The sequence below is a fragment of the Canis lupus genome, chromosome 5, assembly GCF_011100685.1.
Source record: "Canis lupus familiaris isolate Mischka breed German Shepherd chromosome 5, alternate assembly UU_Cfam_GSD_1.0, whole genome shotgun sequence".
Classification (NCBI taxonomy): domain Eukaryota; kingdom Metazoa; phylum Chordata; class Mammalia; order Carnivora; family Canidae; genus Canis; species Canis lupus.
This window is the reverse complement of record NC_049226.1, coordinates 917038-944175: the sequence shown is the minus strand read 5'-3', so window position 1 is coordinate 944175 and position 27138 is coordinate 917038. Positions and strand designations below refer to the sequence as shown.

At 42.0% G+C, this 27138-nt stretch overlaps 1 protein-coding gene across 7 annotated transcripts in view; it reads left to right on the top strand.

Annotated features, from left to right (window-relative positions):
- LOC607396 (beta-galactosidase-1-like protein 2) overlaps positions 1-27138 on the top strand; it is a 59062-nt gene that overhangs the window by 16946 nt on the left and 14978 nt on the right. For all 7 annotated transcript variants that reach the window (XM_038535588.1, XM_038535585.1, XM_038535589.1 and 4 more), the window contains exons 6-11: positions 2313-2408; positions 3655-3763; positions 5702-5794; positions 15135-15216; positions 16315-16379; positions 26877-26961. In XM_038535588.1, the coding sequence (XP_038391516.1) occupies positions 2313-2408; positions 3655-3763; positions 5702-5794; positions 15135-15216; positions 16315-16379; positions 26877-26961 (530 nt within the window). The remainder of the gene's footprint in view (positions 1-2312; positions 2409-3654; positions 3764-5701; positions 5795-15134; positions 15217-16314; positions 16380-26876; positions 26962-27138) is intronic.

Genomic DNA, 27138 nt, shown 5'->3' with positions numbered 1-27138 from the left:
GTATGTCTTAATGCTGAAGTTGCCTGTTTCTATGGCTTGAAGACAGGGTTTAGACTCTGTGGGATAAGTTGTACAAGGGCACCTTACTTTCTGTTTGAGAAATCATCAGGAAGATCTGATCATTTTGTTCCTAGGACTGAAACCCTCTGGCTCAGTGAATCTGTTATTTGCAGTGGAGCTTAGACTATAGCGTCTGTGGTGCATTTATGAACCGTATGGTTTAGAAAGTCTACATGCTGTAGTTTATTATGAAGAGCCTACTTTCTCAGTTATAAGAGGATAATTCTGGGCTATAATTTGCAAGGCTTCTAATATGTGGTACAGAGTCTAGATGGTCCCCAACTTATAATGGTTTGACTTACTATGTTTTGACTTTACAATGGTGTGAAAGTGAGAGCATTTGGTAGAAACTGTGCTTCAAATTCTGAAGTTTGGTTTTTTCCCAGGCTAACAATATGTTGCACTCTGTACTCTTATGATACTGGACAGTAACCACTAGTTATAGTACCTAGTCAGGCTGGCAGTCATGAGAGTAGACCGTGATATACAACCATCTGTACCTATACAGCCATTGTTTTTCAGTTTGAGTATAGTACTAAATAAATTACATGAGACATTTTACACTTTATTATAAAATAGGCTTTGTGTTAGCTGATTTTGTCCAGTTGTAGGCTACTGTAAGTGTTCTGAGCTCATTGCTGAGTAGGTTAAGCTAAGCTATGATGTTCAGCCGGTTAGGTGCATTAAACTCAGTTTTTACTTAAAATATTTTCAATGTATGACGAACCTATTGGGATGTAAGCCCATCTTAAGTTCAGAAAAATCTATAGTTGTTTATTCTAAAATAAGTATTACCTATCTGCTAGAGTTCAGATGCTGACTTCGTGCAAGAGATGGACAGATAAAGCACTTTGTGCTGTCAAGGCTAAGTATTCTCTGAGGGAGAGACAAATAACATACTAAGAACACACAACCCAGGGAAGAGGACAGTGAAGTCATAGCTGAGGTAAATTGAAATGTTAAGCAGGAGTTTGCTAGAGGGGACTGAGTGGTGTTTTAGGCAGAGGATCCAGCGAGGGCAAAGTCAGCGATGTGAGAAAGCATTTTTGAGTTTGTTAAGGTGGTGTTAGCTGCTGTAACAAGTAAGCCTCAGCATCTTTAACAATGGAGGTTTCTTGTCATTTAGGGAAAATCTTAAGTAGGAATTCCTGGTAAGCATTGTGTCTTTCTTCCCAGGAGTAATTGAGAGATTCAAGGTCTTTCTGTCTGTGGCTTCACCATCTTCATCACAGTGTGGAGGCTGCTACTCTTGTCTGTGTCAAGCCAGAAGCAGAAGAAAGGCAGGGAGAGTGTTTTCAGGCCATTGGGATGCTCTGCTCCTGTTCACATTCTGTTGGCTTGAAGTCAGTCACAGAGCGACACCTCAACGCATGGGGGGCTGCGAAATGCGCTTGAGCTCTCTGCCCAGGAAGGAAAGGGAATGGCTTTAGCGATTAACTTTCTGCCACAGGTATTTTCTGGGAACTGCAAATAACGCTGTGTGGTTCTCCCACTGGTTTAAATAGAGAAAATGCCACAAAATAAAGCAGAAGTGAGGATAGACCACATCTTGCCTTTATATTTACCGTGCACCAGAATTTGGGATCTTTTCTGAAGTCACTGGGAGTCATTTGAAGAGTTTTGATTTGGCAGGTTTGTGCATTTAGAAAGATTGTGCTAGCAGCATCTGAAGGAGGCAGATTAACACGTAGTTGATATTTCCCTTCTGGAAGCTTTCTGCCTGCTTGTGGTTTTAGTTCTTCTGTTTGCTGAAAATGTGATCTGCAGGAAGCTCTGGCTCGTTGAAGCTTATGGCCTGATCTGTAAGACGGAGACGATATCGATACTCCGCTCACTGAGTTGTCCAAAAAAATAGTCTTAAGGAAGGCCGTTGCTCCAGAGGCCGAGACAAGGTAGAAGAGCACTCCTCTCTCTGCTGTCGGTGATGGTGACTGACGTGACTGGGGGGACAGGGGAAGAAAGGGAGAAGGAAGGAAGGAAGGGGAGCAGCCAGTCAGGAAGCGGCGCCCTAGGCCCGGTGCCAGCCTGCGGCCCTCAGTAAACCTGGTAGCGCCGCAAACTAGGTCTCATGTGTGAAAACATGAAGCAGGAGGAATAAACGTGGTTTGGTGACTGGAAGTAGGAGACATGGAGGGGGAGGAGAGCCAGGTCTGTATGGCCCCAGGGCAGGGGGGCCTGGCCCAGGCCCTGCTGCACCCCCGCCTTGGGCCTCCAGCCGGGAGGCCGCACGACCTCGTTGCTCCACTTTGCAGGACCTTCGTAGCCATGGCTTCGGAGGCAGGGCTGTGGGTCATCCTGTGTCCCGGCCCCTATGTTGGCGGTGACCTGGACCTTGGAGGTCTGCCCAGGTGAGTGTCACCCAGGCCCCTGGCTCCACGTGGGCCCCGGGCACACTCGGGGGAGGTTAGAGCAAAGGGGTTGTGCTGGGTTTCGGTGTACATTTTTAAACTACACTATTTTTTCCCCATTTAATGACCTAGAAAATGAATTTTGATATATTGGGATTTATATAGTATGTATTTGTTTTATTTAAACCTCCATCTAATTTCTGCAGTACAAATGAGATACAGTACTTTAAGTAAAAACTAGTGGCAGCCACTTAAGCACTATCTTTGTAAGTTCTAGTTTTTGTGAAGGCAGTAGAGATAGTAAGAAATTGGGTTGATTATCTCTCTTTAAAGAGAGGTTTTCCCTTTTGTTAGCTTTGAATCATTTTTTATTGTAGTAAAATGCACATGACATAAAAATTTACCATTTGAAAATGGGCTGTTTTGTGGCAGTTAAGTACATAAAAAATGCTGAACAACCATCACCACTCTCTAGAGCCAGACTTTTTATCACCCAAGAGGAAGCCCTATGCCCAGTCAACTCCCATTGTTCCTTCCCCCAGCACCTGGCAACCACCAGTTTGCCTTCAGACCCTGTCGGTTGGCCTATTGTGTACATTTCATATAAATGGAATATTATAGGATATGTGACCTTTTTTAAAGTAGCTTCTTTGCTTAGCATAATGTTTTCAAGGTTCATCCATGGTATAGCACGTAGTTCTTCATTCCTCTTTTATGGCCAAATATTGTTCCATCAAAGAATGTGTCTTAAAAAAACTTTGAAACAGCTTTATAAAAGCTCCATCCAGACTAGGGGTTGATAAACCTTTTCTGTAAAAGGCCAGATAATACATATGTTCAGTGTTGTGTGCCACATACACTGTCTGTTGTGACTACTCAATCCTGCTGTTGTAGCATGAACACAGCTGTGACGATATGTAAACAAATGGGTATGGCTGTGTTCCAATACAACTTTATTTACAGGAACAGACAATGGCTCTGATTTGGCCTGTGGGCTGCAGTTTGATGACTCTGCTCAGGATCATTTCATTATTACACAACTCTGATGTGTGTTTTGAGGATAGAGGTGGTGGCTCAGGTGCTGACCTATTTGCAACTAGAACATAGATTGCTTTTTCTTAAAGATGAATTAAGATGTCACAATATACTGTTCCCGTGTGGCTGTATTTGTTTTCCAGCCTCATGCTTGAGTATTTCTTATTGCTTTTTCCCACCCCAAGAGTGATTCCTACCTTTTCAATCCTAGCTGGTTACTCCGGGATCCAAAAATGAAGCTGAGAACAACTTACAAGGGCTTCACTAAAGCAGTGAATCACTATTTTGATAAGATAATTCCCATGATAGTACAACTCCAGGTAAATCCCAGTTCCCCATTCCTGTGACCAAGGGAAATAATGGCCTCAACTGATTTCCTGGAAAGGGCTAGCCTATTTCCTGCCATACAGAAATAGGAAGTGTATATAGCAGGTTGTTCCAATTCCTTATTTAAGAACTACTAGATTTTTATTACCCTGCTTTTGTGCCTGTTTCCTATCTACTGCCCAACTGGAAGCCTTTTCCTTGGCAGTGGACTTGAAATTGCATTCTGTATATTTTTGTTTACTCTTCTCCATTATATCTTTGCCCTCAATCACCATAAATGGGAAATGAATGTTAGTCATCAAAATGTTTTAATTTGGCTGCTAAAGGTAGCTACTTGGCAGTCCTTCACACATAATAGATTAGGTCTGGGGACCATAGCGGTTTTATAGAAGTTGCAATTCATTTGTTTTTTTTAACATCCCTCCACCAAATAAAATCGTGGAGGGGAACATAATCATCGCTTAGTGCTACTGTATTTCTAAAATGGTTGAAAGATATAAAAAGGACTATATACTAGGTAGGAAATGAACAGAGGGAAGGAGCAAAGCTATAACATCTATTGCATATTAAGCTTTCTACGAGGTAATCAACGTTTGCCTAGCATATTTTGTGAATAGAGGCAATGGCAAACTTGTATATGGGTAGGAGAGGGTTTCACAGAGTGTGAATCTGAATTTATTATGTGCAGAGTTGGTTCCTAACACTGTGAGTATCTCAGAGTTAATCAGACTCAGGAAAGCCATCTAAACCACTAAGTGACTTAAGAGTGCCAATCAGTGTGCTGTTGGGGTTGTAGAGATTATCCTTTATTAAGATTAGAGTTGTGTTGTCCAGCATAGTAGCCACAGCCACATGCAGTTATTTAAACTTAATTAAAATCAAATAAAATTAAAGACTCATTTCCTCATTTATATTAGACGTTTTCAGTGCTCAGTAGGCACATGTTGATGGTTGCTATGATATTGGACAATGCAAATGCAGAATATTTTCATCATCAGAAAGTTCTGCTGGACAGCATTGAACTCGATTACTCAGCCCACTCCAAATCAGACTTCTCAGTCTTGAAACTGCTGGAAAACTAAATTAGTAATCAGAACCTTGCTTAGTGACCACAAAATCAGGGCCCGAGGAGAAGGAGGAGGAGGAGGAAGTGAAGGAGGAGGAGGCGGTTGGGAGGCCCCAGAAGCATTTTATCATGAATATCCAGAAGAGTTTCCAGAAGGAAAGGCCAAGGATGTCAAATGTTGCTCAGAGAGACAGTAAATTAAGATTAAAATGTATTGTTTGTACTTAGCAAAGAGAAGGTAATGTTAATAATGTAGGTGGAATGGAAAGAATGGAAGTAAGTAAAAGAGGAAATGAGAGAATAAGAAGTCAAGAGGGAGTACAGGAATATTTTAGAGTTTGTCTAAGTGAAAAGGGCAAAATAATGGGAACTGGAGAAGGAAGTGGTCCAGACAAGTTAATTTTAACAGAGGAATTTGAGTCAACCTAAATGATGATAGGAAAGGTTTAGTAAAAAAGGAGATGATGACACAGAAGACAGAAGGGTACTCCAAAAAGAGTGAAGTTCCTGAGAAGTGGGAAGGAGGTGAGACAACCTTTAGGATGACACTTGACTCATGTAACTGGTGCTAAGGTAGAAAGGATGAAGGTGGAGGTTTGAAGCATCATGCTTAATGCATTGAATTAGGAGGGAAAAGGGTGGGAGTCCATTGACAGGGAGTACTAGAAAAGGTAGGATTCTACGAGCAGTTGATTGCTGACTGCGGAGTGAGAGAAATTGCCTGAACTATAGTGTAATTGGAGTTGACTTTAGGAATATGTTATTTTTAGGGCACTCTAAATATGTGTGTGCAACAGCAGCTTGAGAAATCCAGCCTTTCCCACCAATAACTTCACTCTCAAACTCTCATCTCCTTGACCCTCAGTATGCAAAGGGAGGCCCCATCATTGCTGTGCAGGTTGAGAATGAATATGGTTCATATCATCAGGATAAAAGATACCTGAAATACATTAAAAAGGTAAGTGCTCCTTTAACTTTCCTCCATATTTACATATTTCTTATCTCACTTTGTGAGTCTGTGGAGCAAACATAGTCTGAGTAGCTACAGCTTGCATGATACCATGGGATATAAAGATGAATAAGGTCCTATTTAATTTTTCCATGCATTTGCATCCTAGCGAAGGGACAAGGAACTAACTACACACCTGTCATGTGAGGCAAAGAGTGATCTTAGAATAGTTTTCCTTTCTGTGAACATCACAGCTCTCTTTTGGTTGGTGTTTGTATAATATGTACTTTTCTATCTTTTTACTTTCAGTTATTCTGGATTCATTTGCCTTAGGAACATACCTTGTAAGCAGTACATAATTAGAGTTTGTTTTGTTAATCCATCATGAAAATTCTTGTCTTTTAAATGAGGTATTTGGCTTATTTACGTATAATATAACTACTGATAGTTGTAGTTAAATTTACCATCCTGTTACTTTCTTTCTACTTGTCCTACCTGTCCTATGGCTCTTTTTCTCTTCTTTCTTTTTTTTTTTCCTTCTTTTGGATTGGCAGTATTTTTTATTATTCCATTTTCTCCTGTATTAGCTTGTTAAGCATTTTTCACTTTTCTTTTAGTGCTGGCCATAGAAACTACTATTCACCTTAGAATTATTAATATCTAACATAAATTAGTGTGTTTGCCAGCTCCAAGGCAAAGAAAGCACCTGAGAACAGTTTAGTTGAATTTTCCCCTTTCTTTCTTTAGAACTTTTATTTCTTTTAATGCTATATATATATTTTAGACACACAAGTTATTATTTTTATTGTATGAAGTCGTTTAGATTTATGCACATAATTTTTTTTGTTGTTTTTCTTTCCTCTCTGTCTCTGAGCTTTATCTCTCTTATCATTTCCTCTGCTTAAGGAACACCTATTTGTACTTTTTTTGTTGCAGGTTTTATGTTGTTAACAAATTCTCTAACCTCTTGTTTACCTGAAAATGTGTCTAGCTCATCAATATTTTGAAGGCTGTTTGTATTATATGTAGAATTCTGGGTTGGCAGTTATTTTCTTTGATGATTATCTGGTGTACATTGTTTCTATTAAGAAGCCAGAGATAAATAAAATTACTGTTCCTTTGAAGGTAAAATGTCTTTTTCTTCTGGCTTCTTTTAAGATTTATTTTTTCATTTTCTTCAACTTCACTAAGATTTGGCTAGGTGTGGTTTTATTTCTACTTTTATTCTATTTACATTTGTCTGCACCCTTCACTATGTGGCTTGAAGTCTTTAATTGGTTTTGGAAAATATTCAGCAACTGTCAGCTTCATTTTCTCTCTCTCTTCTGGGACTTCTGTTATACAAAATTAGGTATTTTCTTCATAACTGTTTCTTGTTCTTTTTTGGATAATTTTTTCTTCATAATTTATGAATTTTCTCTGCAGCTTTGTCTAATTTGATGTTAAAACTAGTCTTAATTTCAGATTTCATGATTTTTAGTTCTAGAATTTTCATTTGATTCTTTTCCATAGTTTCCCTTTTTTGGCCAAAATTTTCCATTTTTTAAAAAATTCCTTGAACATATTATAGTTATTTCAAAGCTATGCTTAAGAGGCTTAATGTCTAATCTCCTATGTATCTGTTCTGTTGTCTGTTTTTCTCATGGTTTCAGTAAAGTAATACCTTCTGGTATGCCTAATCATTTTTCAATCCAATTTATTTCTGAAAACATGATTTAAATCATTTGAAACTATTCAGACAGATTTATTTTTGCTTCCAGAAAGTAATATGATTCAAAGCTGGGCTTTGTTTCTTATGAGAGCAAGTCTAATTCTTGTTTACCTTCTCTCCTAGAGGATAGCCCTTTGGGTCCCAGTTGAAAGCCTAGAATTGCTATGGCCCCTCCTCTACCTTGGCAGTCTATGAACTGCAATTTCTTTCCCTCCATCTCATAAATTGCTGGGGGATATGCTCAGCTTTTCAGCCACTCAACTGATGTTTGGGGAATCAGTGTCTCAAGGAAAAAGTGTAAGACGTGCCAGGTTCACCTCTCTAGGCCACCTGCCTCTCTGGAAATTTGACTCGTCAAGGCTTGCCTTGATATATATCCAGTATCTTCAAATAGGTTAATTTTTTTCCCAGTTCATCTAGTTGTTATTAGCAGGTCTGAGACAAAGTAGCCCACTGTCCCTAAAAGTGGAACCTGTTGTTATCCCTATGAGTCGTGGTCCATGAATTCTGATTAACACCTTTGTTATTTTCAAGTGCTCTAGTTTAGATGAAAAGTTATATGGTCACCTACCAATGAGCCATATTGCTTGCTTGGGGCTAGACACATGCACCATTGCATCTAAGAGAACCTATGGTGGTGGAAGGTTGACTTAATTAGTATATGAAATGCTGTCTCCCTGGTTAGTTGAGAGAGGGAGGGAGGCAAGATGGCAGAAAAGTAGGGGGCCTCGTTTCATCCGGTCCCTTAAATTTAGCTACTTAACTCTCAAATCATTCTGAACACCTATGAATTCAACCTGATATGTAAGGAAAGAATTGCTGGAATTCTACAAATAGAAAAGTGACCACTTTTTGCAAGGTAGGAGGTGTGGCGGAGTGAACCTGAGGGACATATGAGAAGACAAAGGCGATGGGAGCAAGCCTCTGTAAGCTGGCTCCTATTAAGTGATAATGCCCCGGAGCACAGAACCAGAGCTTTTAGAAGTCTGCTCCAGTGAGAGACATCCCTCCCTAAAGGCGCTCAAGTGGCGAAGCAGGGCAGAGTACCAGGTAGGACAGTGTGGCCTCAGGATCCTTGGGGCCACACAAAGAAGGGGTGCTTGAGCTGCAGAGTTCTCACTACTGGGGCAGGGAAACCAGCTGTGGTCAGGGAATCCAGGAGTGGGCTCTCAGTTTGCCATAAACCACAAAGTGTGGCACAAGCGGGTGACTCTCTCTGGGGAGCCCTGCAAACAACAGGCCCGTGGTGACCTTCCTCCCCACCTCCAGGGTGTTTGGAGAGGCTGTGCTCTGTAGGCATCTGCAAAGTTTGGTGCACACAAAGGTGCAGACTACTTTTCCCTCAGGGTTTGTTAAAAAGAAGGGCTGTGATCTTTCAGCTCCAGAGTGCACCTATTTTTATTTTCATCCTCTAAAGCAGCAAGTAAGGCCTTTGGGGAACAAAAGCCACATAGAGCAACCCAAAGCAGCTTACACTGAGCCTGGCCCCCTGGTAATGCAACTCCACCCTGGCAAAGACACCCGACAATCAGAGCAGCAGGCCCCTCCTCTAGAAGACCAGCTGGAACATGAGGCGGAACATGAGTTTACAGGCACACAGAACTGCAAAACTCTAGCACTAGGGGAAAATAGTATATAGATTTTGGGATTTTCTTCCCCCCTCATGTTTCTTTTATCTTTCAGTTTAAAGTTTTCCTTTTCAACTAGTTTCTTGTTTTATCAACTCTTTGTTTGTAAGTCTTTTTTTTTCACTTTCATCTTTTACAATTGCATTTTATAGATATTTTCTTCATTTTTGGCTTTCTTTCAGTGTATTCAATTCTGAGATTTAGTGTCTTCTAACAAATATACCAAAATACACCCAGGACCAAGTGGAACACTCTGTTGTGTCCACTTGGGAGGTTATGTTCTCCCCCCCCCCTTTTTTCTTTTTCTTTTCTTTTTTTTTTTTAAAGATTTTATTTGTTTATTCATAGAGACAGAGACAGAGAGGGGGCAGAGGCACAGGCAGAGGGAGAAGCAGGCTCCACTCAGGGAGCCCGACGTGGGACTCGATCCAGAGTTCCCAGGATCACATCCCGGGCTGCAGGCGGCGCTAAACCACTGTGCCACCAGGGCTTCCCTCTTTTTCTTTTCTTTTTTGGTTTCTGACACCTTCAGATTTGTCTAGTGTGTATTTTGTGTAGGTCGTGATTGATATTTTTGCTTTTGTTCTCTTCATTCTTCTCTGGGAAAAATGACTAGAGATAATTCACAATGAAAGAACCACAGACAGATCTAATTGGTATGGATATAAGTAATATGTCAGAGTTGGAATTCAGGATAATGATTATAAAGTTATTAGCTGGGCTTGAAAAAAGCATAAAGACACTAGAGAATCTCTTAGTGCAGAAATAAAATCTAATCAAGCTGAAGTTAAAAATGCTTTACCTGAGATGCAGTCTGAAATAGATGTTCTAATAGCTAGAGTAGATGAAGCACAAGAGGGTAAATTAAATAGAAGACTAGATGATAGAAAGGAAGAAAGCTGAGAAAACGAGGAAAAAAAAAAAAAACAGTTGATGGACCATGCAGGGAGGCTTTGAGAAATCAGAGATACAATAATGTGAAACAATGTTAGAATTACTGGGGCCCCTGAAAAAGAATAAAGAGAGAGAGAGAGAGAGAAGATAATATTTGAGCAAATCATAACTAATCTGGGGAAGGAAACAGGCATTCAAATCCAAGAAGTAGAGAGAATCCCTCTGAAAATTAATAAAGATAGATCAACATTCCACCATATAATAGTGAAGCTTTTTCAAAAAGCAAATTTCAAAAATAAAGAGAAAATCCTGAAAGCAGGTTGAGATAAGAGATTCCTAACGTAGAGGGGGAGAAATATTAGATTAACAGCAGACCTATCCACAGAGACCTGGCAGGCCAGAAAAGGCTGACATGATATATTCAGAGTACTAAATGAGAAAAATATGCAGCAAAGAATACTTTATGCAGCAAGGCTGTTGTTCAGAATGGAAGGAGAGATAAAGAGTTCCCAGGACAAACAGAAACTAAAAGAATTCACGAACACTAAACTAGCCCCACAAGAAATATTAAAGGGGATCCTATAAGTGAAGAGAAAGCCCAAAAATAACAGACCAGAAAGAGAAAGAGACAATCTACAGGGCTTTCACAAGTAATACAATGGCATTAAATTAATATCTTTCGATGGTTACTCTGAATGTAAATGGGCTAAATGCTACAATCAAAAGATACAGGGTTATCAAACTGGATAAAAAAGCAAGACCCATCTATTTGCTGTCTACAAGAGACTCATTTTAGACTTAAAGTTGCCTCTAGATTGAAAGTGAGGAGATGGAGCCATTTATCATACAAATGCACATCAAAAGAAAGCTAGGGTAGGAATCCTCATATTAGACAAACTAGATTTTAAACCAAAGACTGTAATAAGAAATGAAGAGGGACACTATATCATAATTAAAGGGTCTATCCAACAAGAAGATATAATTATAAATATTTATACATCTAACTTGGGAACAGCCAATTATATAAACCAATTAATAAAAAATTAAACACATTGATAATAATCAATATTGATTATGAGGGACTTTAACACCCCACTCATAGCCATGGACAGATAATCTAAGCAAAAGATCAATAAAGAAACAAGGGCTTTGAATGACACACTGGACCAGATGGACTCCACAGTTATATACAGAGCATTCCATTCTAAAGCAACTGAATACACATTTTTCTCAAGTGCCCATGGAACATTCTCCAGAATAGATTATATAATGAGTAACAAATCAGGTCTCGATACCAAAAGATTGGAAACAAGAGGAAATTTGGAAGGAACTCAAACACTTGGTGGTTAAAGAGTATCCTACTAAAAACATGAATGAGTCAACCAGAGATTTAAAGAATTAAAAGAATTCATGGAAACAAATGAAAACACAACTGTACAAAACCTTTGGGGTATACCAAAGGTGGTCCTAAAAGGGCAGTACTTAGCAATATAAGCCTTTTTCAAAAAATTAGGAAGCTCTCAAACACACAAGCTAATCTTACACCTAAAGGAGCTGGAGAAAGAACAGCAAATAAAACCTAAACCAAGCAAGAAAAGAGAATAATAAAGATTATAGCAGAAATCAATGAAATAGAAACCAAAAGAATAGGAGAACAGATCAATGAAACTAGTTCTTTAGAAGAAGAATTGATTAAAAAAATAAAATAAAATCAGTTAACCCCTGGCCAGACTTGTCAAAAAGGAAAGAGAAAGGATTAAAATTAATAAACTCATGAATGAAAGAGGAAAGCTCTGGATCAACACCAAGGAAATACAAACAATTTTAAGAACATATTATGAGCAATTATATGCCAACAAATTAGGCAATCTGGAAAAAAAAATGGATTCATTCCTGGAAATTTATAAGCTACCAAAACTGAAACAGGAAGAAATAGAAAACCTGAGCAGACCCATAACCAGCAAGGAAATTGAAGCAGTTATCAAAAATCTCCCAATAAACAGGAGTCCAGACGGCTTCCCAGGGGAACTCTACCAAACATTTAAAGAAGAATTAATACCTCTTCTTCTGAAGCTGTTTCAAAAAACAGGAAGGGAAGGAAAACTGCCAAAACTCGTTCTGTGAGGCCAGGGTTACCTTGATCCCAAAGCCAGACAGACACCCCAACAAAAAAGGAGAATTGAAGACCAATATCCCTGATGAGCTCGGATGTCAAAATTCCCACCAAGATACTAGCCAATAGGATCCAACAGTACATTAAAAGGATTATTCACCACAACCAAGTGGGATTTATCCATGGGCTGCAAGATTGGTTCAACATTCACAAATCAATTATCATGATACGTCACATTAATAAAAGAAAGCACAAGAATCATATGATCCTCTCAATTGGTACAGAAAAAAGAATTTGCCAAAATATATCCTTTCTTGAATAAAACTCTCCACAATTTAGGGATAGAGGGAACATACCTCAAATCATAAAAGCTATGTACAAAAAGTCCACAGGGAATATCATTCTCAATGGGGAAACCCTGGGAGCCTTTCCCCTAAGGTCGGGAACACGACAGGGATGCCCACTCCCACCTCTGTTGCTCAACATAGTACTGGAAGTCCTAGCCTCCGCAGTCGGACAACAAAAAGAAATAAAAGGCATTGGGATCCCTGGGTGGCGCAGCGGTTTGGCGCCTGCCTTTGGCCCAGGGCGCGATCCTGGAGACCCGGGATCGAATCCCACATCGGGATCCCGGTGCATGGAGCCTGTGTCTCTGCCTCTGTCTCTCTGTGACTATCATAAATAAATAAAAATTAAAAAAAATTAAAAAAAAAAAAAGAAATAAAAGGCATTCAAATTGGTAAAGAAGAAGTCAAACTTTCACTCTTCACAGATGACATGATACTTCACCTCAAAATTGCTAGAACTCTTAGCAATTCCACAATGTGACAGGATATAAAGTCAACACATGGAAATCAGTTGCATTTCTATACACTAACAATGAGACTAAAGAAAGAGAAATTAAGAAAGAAATTTACAACTGCACCAAAACCATAAGATACCTAGGAATAAACCCAACCAAATAGGTGAGAGGTCTGTACTCTACAAACTACAGAACACTTATGAAAGAAATGGAGTAACGCACAAAGAGATGGGAAACAGGCCATGCTCATGGATTAGAAGAACAGATGTTGTGAAATGTCAGTGCTCCCCATGGCAACCTACACATTCAGTGCAAGCCCTATCACAATACCATGGACTTTCTTCACAGAGTCGGAACAAATAATCCTAAGGTTTGTGTGGAATCAGAAAAGACCCCGAATAGCCAGAGGAATATTGAAAAAGAAAACCATAGCTGGGCGCATCACAATGCCAGATTTCAGGTCGTACTACAAAGTTGCGATCATCAAGACAGTGTGGTCCTGGCACAAAAACAGACACATAGATCAATGGAACAAAATAGAGAATCCAGAAATGGACCCTCAACTCTATGGTCAACTAACACTTGACAAAGTAGGAAAGACTATCCACTGGAAAAAGGACAGTCTCTTCAATAAATGGTGCTGGGAGAATTGGACAGCCACGTGCAGAAAAATGAAACTGGACCATTCTCTTACATGAGACACAAAGATAAACTTAAAATTGATGAAAGATCTAAATGTGAGACAAGATTCCATCAAAATTGGAGAGGAGGACACAGGCAGCAACCTCTTCAACCTCGGCCACAGCAGCTCCTTGTTAGACACATTTCCAAACACAAAGGAAATAAAAGCAAAGATGAACTATTGGACTTGATCAAGATAAAAATACTTCTATACAGCAAAGGAAACGGCAAAATAAAAAGCAACCTATGGAATGGGAGAAGATATTTGCAAACGACGTATCAGATGAAGGGCTGGTATCCAAGATCTATAAAGAACTCATTAAACTCAACACCGAAAATCCAAATAATCCAGTCAAGAAATGGGCAGAATGGGCATCCCGGGTGGCTCAGCGTTTTAGCGCCACCTTCAACCCAGAGCCTGATCCTGGAGACCCAGGATCGAGTCCCACATCGGGCTCCCTGCATGGAGCCTGCTTCTCCCTCTGCCTGTGTCTCTGCCTCTCTCTCTCTCTCTCTGTGTGTGACTATCATAAATAAATAATAAAAAAAAAATTAAAAAAAAAAAAAAAGAAACCTGTAACGGTAGGAGGCCTACTGAGGGTTGCTGGACGGTGGGGGACGAGGGGACTTGGTGATCTGGTGATGGCGTGAAGGGCGCGCGTGATGTGACGGGCACCGAGGGCTCTCCGCGGCTGACGAGTGGAGTCTCGAGCGCTGCGGTGTGCTACGTGCTGGCGAATTGCATTGAATAAAAAAGGAACCCGCTGCCCCTTGTGCTCGTTCTGCTCACCTCTCAGGCTTCCCGCCTTTCCCAGGAGTTGGGCCGAAGCAGACCACCCTTCCTACCCGGCAAGCGGCTCTGGTGTAATTGCAGGAACAGTTTACCTTCCAGATCTTGTGACCCACAGGCCCAGGAAGGGGGACCTTTGGCCGTTCTCCGTGCTCAGGGCCGCAGTCTCAGTATTTTATCTTAAAACAGATCCGTGTCTTCACCTTTTCTCTTTCTCTTTGAAAGTAGAGGCCTTAAAGGCTCACCTGCAACAAGTATGGCCACACACTGGCTAAACCAAGATTGACCAGAGCTTGCCATTGACCAAAGGGCCGCCAGCAGTTGTGCGTGTTCCCTGGTCATCCCGTGGGTGGGTCCTCGGCGTGTGGTCACCCTGAGCGCGGCGGAGGGCGACCGTCTGCTCTCTGGCGCGCTGGCCAGATTCTCTGATGACTACGGCTCGGGTCCTTAGGGGAAGGCGCTGGGCTAAGGTGAGTGCGAACCGTCCCCTGCTTCTTCCTCTAGGCGGGACATTTGCATTGTCGGTTTGGTGTCCCCGAGTGTGGCTGAGGCAGGGGTGACATTTTTGTTCCAATTTACTAACTTACAAGTAGTTGGATGGGGAATTCAGCCTTTTTCTCCACTTCCCAGTATCATTCCAGTATTTTTATCACCATGATTTTTCTTCCTAGAGAGAAGGCATCCCATGGGACCAGAGACAGTCCGTTTACCTTACCGACTTTCTCCCCAGGCCCTGGTTACAAGAGGGATTAAGGTGTTGCTTATGACCGGAGATGACGGAGAAGCGCTGACCAGAGGCCACTTGACTCAGGGTACAACTTCTCTTTTCTCTGTCTCCTGTACCGTGAGGTCGGAAACACAACAGCGGTCCTTCTGATGCTTTTATTTCTCCATTTCCCATGCATGAGGCCCCATAGGTTTTTGGGACTTTTGTTTTTAAAGATTTTATTTACTTGAGTGAGAAAAAGAGAGACAATGTGAGTAGGGGGAGGGGTAGAGAAGCAGATTCCCCACTGAGCGCAGAGGCTGATGCCCCGATCCTGGGACCCCGAGATCGCAACTGGGGCTGAGGTCGGCCGCTTCCCTGCCTGAGCCACGCAGGTGCCCTGGGGCCCCATAGTTTTTAGGAAAAAGTGGTGGGGCTGAGGTAGGGAGCCAGTGCTTCCATCTCCACGTCCGCAGCCATTACGTCCAGAGCAACAGCAACGCAGAGCACTTGCTCCGTCCTCTCCAGTGCTTAGTGGCCAGAGTGGGGCCTGGCCGGGGTCAGCGTGAAGAACAACAGGGAGTGGAGACAGCGGTAGAGAAAGGGCTGCCTTGGCCTGAGCCCAGGAGCTCAGGGGGCAGATACGCTTGGGGAATGAATGTGGTAGATAAACATGGAATCGGATCATAAGGAGGAAATGTGGATTGATACTTAGGGAAATGGAAGGAGGTGACAAGCCAAGAAGTAGAGCGGGAGGGCAGTGCCCCTGGCCCTTCCACTGGCCGCCTGTCAGGCGCGTTGTCCTCTGCTGATGGCCCCCCTTTGGCGCCCCTCATCTTGCAAGAAGGCAGGTCAGTGTTCTGAGTTGGAAGCCAAGGAGCCTGCAGTGAAGCCCAGGTCCTTGGCTGGTCACCCCTGGGCTGTGGCTCCGCTTGGCCTTCATGTATCATCAGCATACACCACCCTTCTCACTGTACTCCACCGCCCTTCTCACTGTCTGGGGCTCATTTAAATGCTGAATGAAGGGAGGCGTGTGAAAGCACTTTGTCTGAAGCAAGTGGGCATCCGCCTCTTTAGTGCTAACCTCCACGCACGAAGTGTTCACAGGAAGAGCGCGAGGGCCCCAGGGGAGGACCTGGAAGCGTGGGGCCTCTGCCCAGCGGCGCCCGTGCAGGACCTGGCGTGATACCCCTTCCCTCCACAGCACTCTCCACCGTTCACATGAGACACATAAAGAAAGAGACTTACGACACGCTCTTCTCACTCCAGGTAAGGACATTGCAGAGACGGGAGCTGTTCTGATTCTTGCTCATGCGAGGACCTTTTAGCTCATTTTTGGGGGGGAGGGACATTCTCATCAGGGATTAGTTCAATGAAAACTCGGATCTGTTAGACCCTTGAAATGCCTGCACTCGGTGGTTTGCGGTGGAACTGAATAAAACCCCAGTGCTTACAATGCCTGGCCCATTGCCCCGTAGAAGGACATGGAACGAGAAGCATTGCCTGCCAGCAGGGCAGCATCAGTAGGAATCCTCACAGCAGTCCAGGGGCTATGCCCGCCCAAACTGATAGCTCAAGTTTCAGGGAATGGGAGCCCTCCTGGCAGAGAAGCCTCAGTCTTGGGAGAGGAACCAAGTGGTACCCCTGTCACAGCCCCATGGGTGCAGATTCTGGGTGTCCTACAGGGAACTCTTGGTTCCAAGATACACTGCAGGCAGGAAGCTGTGTCTCTAGTTGGATTTGTCTAGGATTCATAGTCGTCCAACCCAGATACAGTTTGCTAATCAGAGGCCATTTTAACCAGAACGATCTACCTGATAGTGTGGATAACATTCTGCCTTGATCTGGTTTTCAAGTGGACCTGAAGTCAGTTTGCATGGGCCAAGACAGAGGTTTATGTTAACCCTTCATTCATGGCCCCATCCACCTGTAACTATTTCTGATCCAGTGAGAAAGACATGGGTGTAAATAAACACAAGATAGGAAATGCTACTTGTAGTAAAACTATTAGTGGGTAACTGGAGATCAGAGGGTAGCATTGGCTTCTAGCATCAGCTGAGATCCGTGGTTACTTGCTTCACTTTGCACAGGACTGAGATATGTGGTATTAGGAGCAAAAAAGCATCTGTTAGTTGCCGTCCATATAAAATAATGCCTGGGGTTCTAAAAACTGTCAAATCCCTGATTCTCCTCCCTGTAGTCTAAGACAGCACTAAGATTTAGAGAAGAGTACAAAGGGATGGGTATCCAGCCTTCGGATGACTGGGCCAAAATCAGGAAGCAGTACAAGTAGCTGAGAGACGTGCAGGGGTTGGGGCGAGTGCACTCCAAGAGAAGAGGAGGAGGGACTATAATTCCCAGCAGAGTCCACACTGAAATAGATGCTAATAACATTGATCATGGAAGAAGAATGAGGAGGCAATAAAACCGGTGGAATCCAGAGTTAGAAGTGGTAGGCTGTCTGTAATTAGCAAAGTGCTGAAAATGAGGTCATTGTTTTATTCATTGAGTCAGCCAGTAAATGTTTTTAGCATCTACTATGTGCCACTTAGGCACTTTTCAGGTCATTGTGTATAAAGTAGTGAACGAGGGCAGCCCTGGTGGCTCAGTGGTTTAGCGCCTCCTTCAGCCCAGGGTGTGATCCTGGAGACCCGGGATTGAGTCCCACGTCGGGCTCCCTGCATGGAGTCTGCTTCTCCCTCTGCCTGTCTCTGCCTCTCTCTCTCTCTGTGTCTCTATGAATAAATAAAATCTTAAAAAAAATAAAGCAGTGAATGAGATCTCTAAAAGCAGAGGTTTTGGAGCTTATATTTTAGTGATAAGAGACAGACAATAAACAAATGAAGGCAAATGTAGAGTATGAGGTAGTACTCTCTCTAGAGTAAGAGCTAGAAAAACATTAGATGATAACATTTATATACATGTTTTTGCCTTATTATTCTTCCCAATTTTTTATGTTTTTTTTTTTTTAAGATTGTATTTATTTATTCATGAGAGACCCAGAAAGAGGCAGGGACACAGGCAGAGGGAGAAACAGGCTCCTTGCAGGGAGCTGGATGTGGGACTCGATCCCAGGACCCCGAGGTCACGCCCTGAGCTGAAGGCAGACGCTCAACCACTGAGCCACCCAGGGATCCCTTCATGTTTATTTCTTAAATCACCATGTAAAAACCTATTGATCTTATTCTCATTTTGCAGATGAGGAAACTGCGGTTTAGAAAGGTTGAAGTACTGATTTGAGATCACATGTGAATAATCATGAAATAGAATAACCTGGGCTTAAACCCAAAAGTGCTGCCTCCAGATCCTGTGCTCTTCTCACTTTCTTATATCATCCACCATTAAGTTCCTTCTGTGGTGAGGGAGCAGTCATAGGAATTAAGTAGTGGAAGTTCGTTGTAATTTATTTTCAGTGCATTTCTTATGTGAGAAAGTGAACACGAGAGAAACACGATTCTTAGGACAGATGTAACCGAATATGGGGAGAAAGCAGAGCTTTTGAACACCTCGTTTGTTTTTGTGCTCTCGGTCAAAGAGCTGCTTCTCCGACTGGACAAAGTAGAGCCTACATAGTTAAAGGGGAGCAAAAGCATGAAGTGGATGAAAAGTTAGATGTTTCAACTTTAGATCAGAATGAGCACATTGTTTTGAGTGGGTCCCTCGTGCCAGGTCCTGTGCTAGGCTCTGGGTGTAGACTGGTGATCAAACAGGTGCCTTCCTTGTCCTTGTCGGGGCTCTGTCGTTGGCTCTGTTCTGACTGGTATCTGCTATGTCACAGTAGGCTGAAGTCAACACAGAGTAATTATAAAGTCCCTGCATTAAAATTAAGAACAAAACAACAGCAACAAAGCTGAAATACCAAAATACAGACAGGAAGAGATCCATTCTGATAACAGTTTATATGAAAGACACTTAGGATGCTATCGGTGGCAGCCTTCACGTAAGTCAAATCTGTGGCATCTACTGCCAATAGTTTTGAAAGCTTGAATTTTATTACTATGAGTGACATTACAACATTTCTTCATACTGGTAGGAGCATGTTTGAAATATTTGTTTTTCTACTCAGAACGTTGTGCCTTAGGAGATATTTTACTGAAGTGGAATGCTTCCAGGAATATAAATCAGGATTTCTCTAAAAATAAATGGAAGGAACTGAGAGTGTAGTTTGGAGTGAAAGTGTTTGGAGGGACACAGGAGACTCCTGAACTCCCAGACGTCCAGCCACCCGTAAGCAATTCTCTCTGAAACAGGTCCAGAAACTAGCTGAGTGACTATACGTACTGTGAGAATGAGAAAATACCCACATCAAAATAGGTGAGAAAGGCTAGACACATTCTCACCATAAACCTCACCCCCATACAGTGCCACAGTCGAGAGGGTATCCCTAACTCCTAGCTACTCTCTGAGGAGTGAAAGACTGGGACCACACATCGAGCACCCCAACTTTCAAGACTTCCATTGGAGGTGTGGGCTTCCAAACACCTAGCTCTGAAAGCTGTGCCATGAGACCCACAAGACTATAAGAAAAGAAGCAGTTGTGGTCTCGTGAGCACTAATCATGATTGACCCCCACCCCCACCCGTCAGGGCTTAGCACAGAGGGAAAGGCAAAATCATCCGTCTTCCAGTCAGTCCCTGAAGAGGTACATCTGCATACTTTAAAAGTTGCTGCCTGAAGGCCAGCCTTCTAATTTCGCGGGCCACTAAAGGCCGGCTGCAGTCTTCCCAGTCCTGGAAAGCTGGCAGACACTTCTCGCACCTTCTTTTCAGTTCACTCCAGTCATAAAATCAAGTCCCCAGAATCTCCGTGGAAGGAGCTTGTGAACACATCTGGGACCTAGCTTTTGCAGCAGTGACCTGAGGAACAGGCTGCTGGATCACCTGGTTCTAGTAGCCAGTGGGGCCTGTGCTCATGGGTACTGCAGCAACAGACCAAACAAAAAGTCCTTAACAAGCACAGAAGCACCTCCTGCCCACACTGTGGCTGTGTATACCTGGGCCCAGAACAGAGGAACAAGCTACAATGTGCCCATCGCCCTGTGTGTCCCTGGAAGGAGCTTGCTGATTGTCATCTTCTCCTTTGGAACATGGTCAGTTCTTGGCACACACTCAACTACTGCGAGCCATTAAAATACAAAAAGATTGGGATCCCTGGGTGGCGCAGCGGTTTAGCGCCTGCCTTTGGACCAGGGCGCGATCCTGGAGACCCAGGATTGAATCCCACGTCAGGCTCCTGGCATGGAGCCTGCTTTTCCCTCTGCCTATGTCTCTGCCTCTCTCTCTCTCTCTCTGTGTGTGTGACTATCATAAATAAATAAAAAATTTAAAAAATACAAAAAGATTGCTTGGACAACCACACAAGTTTGAGAGGCAGCCAGGAACTTAGGTTGGGCTGATCTCCTACGTGAGATCATTCTGTCAAGGGGGTGAGAGAATGCTATTTTATCTAAGCACAGAAAGTGACAGAGTCAAAGAAAATGAAAGAAACAGAAGAATAAGCTCCAAACAGAAGAAGAAACTCCAGAAATAGATCTTAATGAAATGTAAATAAGTGTTTGCCTTATAGAGTTCGAAATAATCATCATAGCGATACTTACTGTGGTCAAGAGGGCAATGCATGTGCAAAGTGAGAACTTTCAGCAAAGTTCCAAACAAATCATAGAGCTGAAGAATACAATACTGAACTGAAAGAGTCAATAGAGAGGCTCAATAGAGACTCGATGAAGTGAAAAAAATGGATCTGCAAACCTCGAAGACAGGGCAGTAGAATTCATCCAATCTTAAGAGAAAGAGAAAAAAGAATGAAAAGTGTGCTGAAAGCATAGGGGATTTATGGACATCTGGGCTCTTGCCATAGTTTGGCTATTCTGGAGATTGCTGCTATGAACATCGGGGTGCAGGTGCCCCTGCAAATCAGTATGTTTGTTTCCTTTGGATAAATCCCCAGTAGTGCAATTGCTGGGTCATAGGGCAGCTCTATTTTTAAAATTTGAGGATCCTCCACAGTTTCCCAGCGTGGCTGCACCAGTTCACATTCCCACCAACAGTGCAAGAGGGTTCCCCTTTCTCCACATCCTCTCCAACATCTGTTGTTTCCTGAGTAGTTAATTTTAGCCATTCTGACAGGTGTCAGGTGGGATCTCATCGTGCTTTTGACTTATATTTCCCTAATGATGAGGGATGTCAAGCCATGTGTCTGTTGGCTATTTGTAGATCTTCCTTGGAAAAAGGTTTGCGATAATTTGTTCAAATAAACCTTTTGTCCCTCTCTTGCCCTCTTCATCTTCTGGGGCCCAATTATCTGGATATTATTTTGCTTTTATGGAATTGCTGAGTTCTGAAAGTCTCCTTTCACGATATAGGAGTTGTCTTTTTTCTTTTCAGCTTCCTTATTTTCCATCATTTTGTCTTTAATTATCAGTGACTCTTTCTTCTGCCTCATTTATCCTCGCTGTTAACCCCTCGATTTGTGACTGCATCTCAGTAATGGCATTTTAAATTTTGGCCTGATTAGATTTTACTTATTTATTTATTTATTTATTTATTTATTTATTTATTATTTTTATTTTTATTTTAATTTTTATTTATTTATTTTTTTATCCCCAGCAGTGCAATTGCTGGGTCTTATTAGATTTTAGTTCTTTTATTTCTATAGTAAAAGATTCTCTAGTGTCTTCTATGCTTTTTTTCAAGCCCGGCTAATATCTTTATAATCATTGTTTTAAATTGTAGTTCTGGGATGCCTGGGTGGCTCAGTGGTTGAGCATCTGTTTTTGGCTCAGCTTGTGATCTCGGGGTCCTGGGATCGAGTCCTACATTGGCTTCCCCGCAGGGAGCCTGCTTCTCCCTCTGCCTGTGTCTCTGCCTCTCTCCCTGTGTCTCTCATGAATAAATAATAAAATCTTAAAACAAAAACTATAGTTCAGACATTTTACTTATATCCATATTGATTAAATCCCTGATGCCAAGTATTACCTACTGTTCTTTCTTTTGGGGCAAATTTCTTGGTCTAATTATTGTTTCCAGAAGGGAAAAGAGGAATGAAAAAAAAAGAAAAGAAAAAAAAAACAGTAAAAACAGTGATAAGAACAACAACAACAAAAACTTCAGGAGGTGTTTCTGGTACATGCTGTGTACACTCTGCTCTTGTCTTTTGGCTACTCTTTCCACTGGTCCTTCCACCACAGAACTCTTCCTTGCTTATAGTGGTTGTAGTGAGGAGTGTTTGGACCTTTAGGTAGGTGTCCTTTTGTTTGTCGAGATAAGCCTGCAAAAGAGAGAAAGAAAAGAAGAAAAAACACAAAGACAAACAAAAATCAAACAAAAAAGACTGGTCCAAGACAAGAGAAAAGGAAATGGAACAAAAATGCAAACAAAGAGATAAACAATAAGCTATAAATAAGCCTGATTCTTTTTTTTAAATATTTATTTATTTATTTATTTATTTATTTATTTATTTATTTATTTATGATAGACAGAGGGAGAGAGAGAGAGAGAGGCAAAGAGGCAGAGACACAGGAGGAGGGAGAAGCAGGCTCCATGCCGGGAGCCCGACGTGGGACTCAGTCCCGGGACTCCAGGATCACGCCCTGGGCCAAAGGCAGGCACTAAACCGCTGAGCCACCCAGGGATCCTCAATAAGCCTGATTCTTAAAAAGAAAAAAGGAAGAAAGAGAAGGGAAAGGAAAAGAGAGAGAGAGAGAACAGGAGCCTGACCTGAAAAATAAGAGAAGGAAACAAATGGACCAACAAATGAACAATAGATTATAAACATTGATACAAAAATATAATAGTAAAGAGAAATATATATATATTTATATATTTATAAAATAAAGGGTAAAGAATAAAAAAATTAAGAAATGTAAAAAAATTTTTTTCAATTTTTTAAAAATTAAGAAAACAGGACAAAAAAGAAAAAAGAAAGAAAGAAAAAGGAAGCAAGCCTGGTCCTATTTCCCTGGAAGCTGATGTTTTGGAGCTTTCTTTAATCAATAGACTTGGTAGATGTGGTGGCTTGTGCTGTTCTGAGGGAGAGGCCTGCTGGGCAGGCCCACAAGCTGGCTGGCCCTTGTGAAGATGCTCCTGCCAAGTGCAGGGGAGCAGGGTTTAGTGTAGGGGACTCCAGCCCCCACTGGGGGTGCTCTCTGACTATGCTAGTGGGGTAGAGGAGGGGGGAGTGGTGGAGGAGCAAGAGTATGGGGTCACCCTACCCTCTTGTCCCTGGGGAGCAGAACTCCAGGCCACCACTGTTCAGGAGGACCTTTTAGAAAAGCAGACAATGTCCTGTGCCCCAGGCTTTCATCAGTTCCCTGTCCTTACCCTCTCTGTGCCTGCGCCATTGGCACAGCCAGCACCACAGGTCTCCTGCATTTTATCTCTGGCTGGTGGCTGGAATTCAAAACTCCAAGTTTTAAAGTCCAGGTGAGGTGTGGGCCCACTCCTGTGCCCTAGAGGAGAGGCTCCAGGCATTCCCAGCACCATCCTGACCCCAGAAAGCTGTCGCACAGTGTACGCAGAAGCTACAGTTTATTGTAATGCTCAGCAAAAAGCTGGAACCAGGTTATTGGGCATCTGCACTCAACTCAGTCCCCTACTCCCTTCTGTTCCAGAAAAGCGGTCACAGAGGCTTGAATCTGTGGTGGCAGACAGGGAAAGTGGCGGCCAGGTTACCTGCAGTCTGCTCCTGTCTCTGCTTTCTGCTTAATTCTGCCACAGAAAAGCAGCCACTGGGTGTGCAACACAGGATTTAAGCCTACGTGACTCACAGCAAAACGTTGTTGAGGGATTTTCTGCCCTCTGCACACACCTCTGACCCTACTATTGAGCACCACTCAGTGGCTCCTGGCTTGCCTTTTGTCTTTGGAGAGGGAAAATACGTTCTTCCAAATGGCCTCTGGGAAGGAGAGTGATCTCCCTGTGCAACCCTGGGCATCTCTTCTTTGTGGCTTATTGTGCGGTCCTGACCCTCTGGGCTCTTTCCCATTTTCTTCCTCTTCCTGACTTTGCTCTGTGCAAAGAGTCCTCTTCCCTTTGTGGTCACACAGCTGTCCTCTTCCCAATCCAAACTTCACATCTGCCACGTTCTCTCCCTCCAACTGTGCAGAGTGTTTCCTTAATTGTCACATCTTCTTTTTAGGTGTTCCAAATAGTTGAACATTGATCTGGCTGTTTTTGAAGGAGGAGGCAAGTTCAGGATGCCCCTACTACCCTACCATCTTACATCTGCCCCCTCCTTATGGCTATCAGATTTTTGAGCCGAAATCTTATAGGCTAGAAGGAAGTGGGATGGTATATTCAAAGTGCTAAAAGATAAAAACTGCCAACCCAGAATACCCTACCCAGCAAAAGTGTCCTTCAGAATAGAAGGGGAAGTGGACTTTGCCAGACAGACAAAGCTAAAGGAGTTCGGGGCATCTAAGTGGTGCAGTTAGGCATCTGCCTTCACCTCAGGTCATGATCCCAGTGTCTTGGGTTTGAGCCCTGTGGTGGCTTCTTGCTCAGCAGGGAGCCTGTTTCTCCCTCTCCCTCTGCCTGCCATTCCTTCTGCTTGTGCTAAATAAATAAATAAATAAATAAATAAATAAATAAATAAATTTATTGGAAAGCTAAAAAATTTCATCACAACAGACTAGCTTCACAAAAAATGTTGAAAGAAGATAAGCTGAAAGAAACAGTAAGCTAATTAGTAACAGGAAAAGCTAATTTGTAACAGGAAGACATATGAAAGTATAAAACTCACTGGTGAAGGTAAATGTATGGTTAAATTTAGAACACTCTAATGTCCTAGTAGGTAAATCAGTTTTAACTCTAGTATGAAGTTTAAAAGACAAAGGTATTAAAAATAATTGTCACTACAATAATTTTTTAATGATACACAAGGTAAAATTATAAATTGTGACATCAGAAATATAAAATGTAAGGATAGGGTTAAAAATGTAGAGTATGTGTTTGAAGTTAACCAACCTGTTACTAGTAGAATAGGTTGCTATCAATATGGGATGTTTTATGTAAGCCTCATGGTAACCAGAAAACAAAATCCTGTGGTAGATATACAAAAGTTAAAGAAAGGAATCAAAACATACCAATACAGAAAAATCACCAAACCACAAAGGAACACATTAAGAGAGGAACAACAAGGAAGGAATTACAAACAACCAGAAAAGCATTAACATAATACCTACCAATATTACACTAAATGTAAAATGGACTAAATCCTCTAATCAAAAGACATAGAATGGCTAAATAGTTTTTTTTTTTTTTTTAAGATTTTATTTATTCATGAGATACACAGAGGGTGAGAGAGGCAGAGACAGGCAGAGGGAGAAGCAGGCTCCATGCGGGGAGCCTGATGTGGGACTCGATCCTGGGTCTCCAGGATCAGGCCCTGGGTCGAAGGCAGGTGCTAAACCGCTGCGCCACCCAGGGATCCCCACTAAATAGGTTAAAAAAAAAAAAAAGAACCAACCATCTGTTGGCAACAAGAAACTCACGTCAGCCTTGAGGACACACACAGACTGAAATCAAAGGATGGAAAAAGATATTCCATGAAGATAGAAGCCAAAACAAATCAGATCGGTAGCTATACTTATATCAGATAAAATACACTAAGACAAACTGTATCAACAGTCAGGAGATAACAAATGCTGGCAAGGATGTGGAGAAAAGAAAACCCTTGTATACTGTTGGTGGAGACGTAAACTGGTAAAAACCATTATGGAAAACACTGTAGAGGTTCATAAATTAAAAATAGAACTGCCGTATGATTTAGAAGTCTTGCTTCTGGGTATGTATGCAAAGGGAATGAAATAATTATCCTGAAGAGAGATCTGTACTTCTATGTTCATAGCCACATTATTTATAATAGCCAAGGTATGGAGACAGCCTAAGTGTGTGATAATGGATAAATACATAAAGAAAATGTGATTTTTATAAGTTTATGTATTTCGATGATGTATATGTCCATAAATGTGATTGTTTTATTTGTATATGTAGTATTCCATAGTGTGTGTGTGTGTGTGTGTGTGTGTGTACATAATGAAATCTTGCCATTTGCAACACTATGGGTAGATCTAGGGGGTATAATGCTAAGTGAAATAAGTCAGAGAAGGACAAATACCATATGATGTCTCTCAGGTGGAGTTTAAGAAACAAAATAAATGAACAAACAAAAAAAGAGATCAAGAACGGACTCTTAAAGACCAGTATGTTAAACCTATAGTTGCCAGGGGGGAGGTGACGGAGGTTGGGTGAAATAGGTGAAGGGAATTAAGCACACAGGATGAGCAGTGAGAAATCTATGGAATTTTTGATCATTATATTGTACACCTGAAACTAATAGAACATTTAATTATACTTTAATAAAAACAAAACACAATTATGGGAATTGAGAATTCTTATTTAATGGGATTTAACATTTTTAGTATTTGTTTGTTGATCATTTTTAGTGCTTCTCCTGGGCCAGGCAATTTTTACTAGGCCTCTAATCTGGTCCCTGAAGGGAATGAAGAGATCCTTTGTTCCAGAAAGGGATATGTTGCTTTGGTAATTGATTTTACCAAAGCCTGAGGGAGAAGTCCATTGAAACCCCAAGAGGACCAGGGAAATGCCCTGAGAAAAGAGAGTAGAACTCAGGGTGTGTGAGCCGTGGGGGGATGCTCTGAGTCGTAAAGGGAGTTTGTGAGGACTGGGCCTCGCAGGTCCCTACTAAGCAGTTCAAGGCTTTTAAACTGTAGCAGACTTGACTAAATGGACACTTCATTTTTCTCAGGGTCGGAGCCCCATACTGATGATGGTGTACACAGCAAGATCTTTGGATGGATGGGGCACTGCCCCCCATTTTGCAGATTCACATAGTGAGTACTTCTTAGGTCCTTTCTCAGGAGAATAGAGACACAGATGGCACTGGTCTGCACTTGAGATTCAGGGCACAAGGCTGAAGCTCCCCCGCCCCGGGGTCATTGGGTCATTGTAATTGCAATGGAAATTTGAGCAGTGTTTCCACTCTGATTGTATTAAAGTGATTACATTGT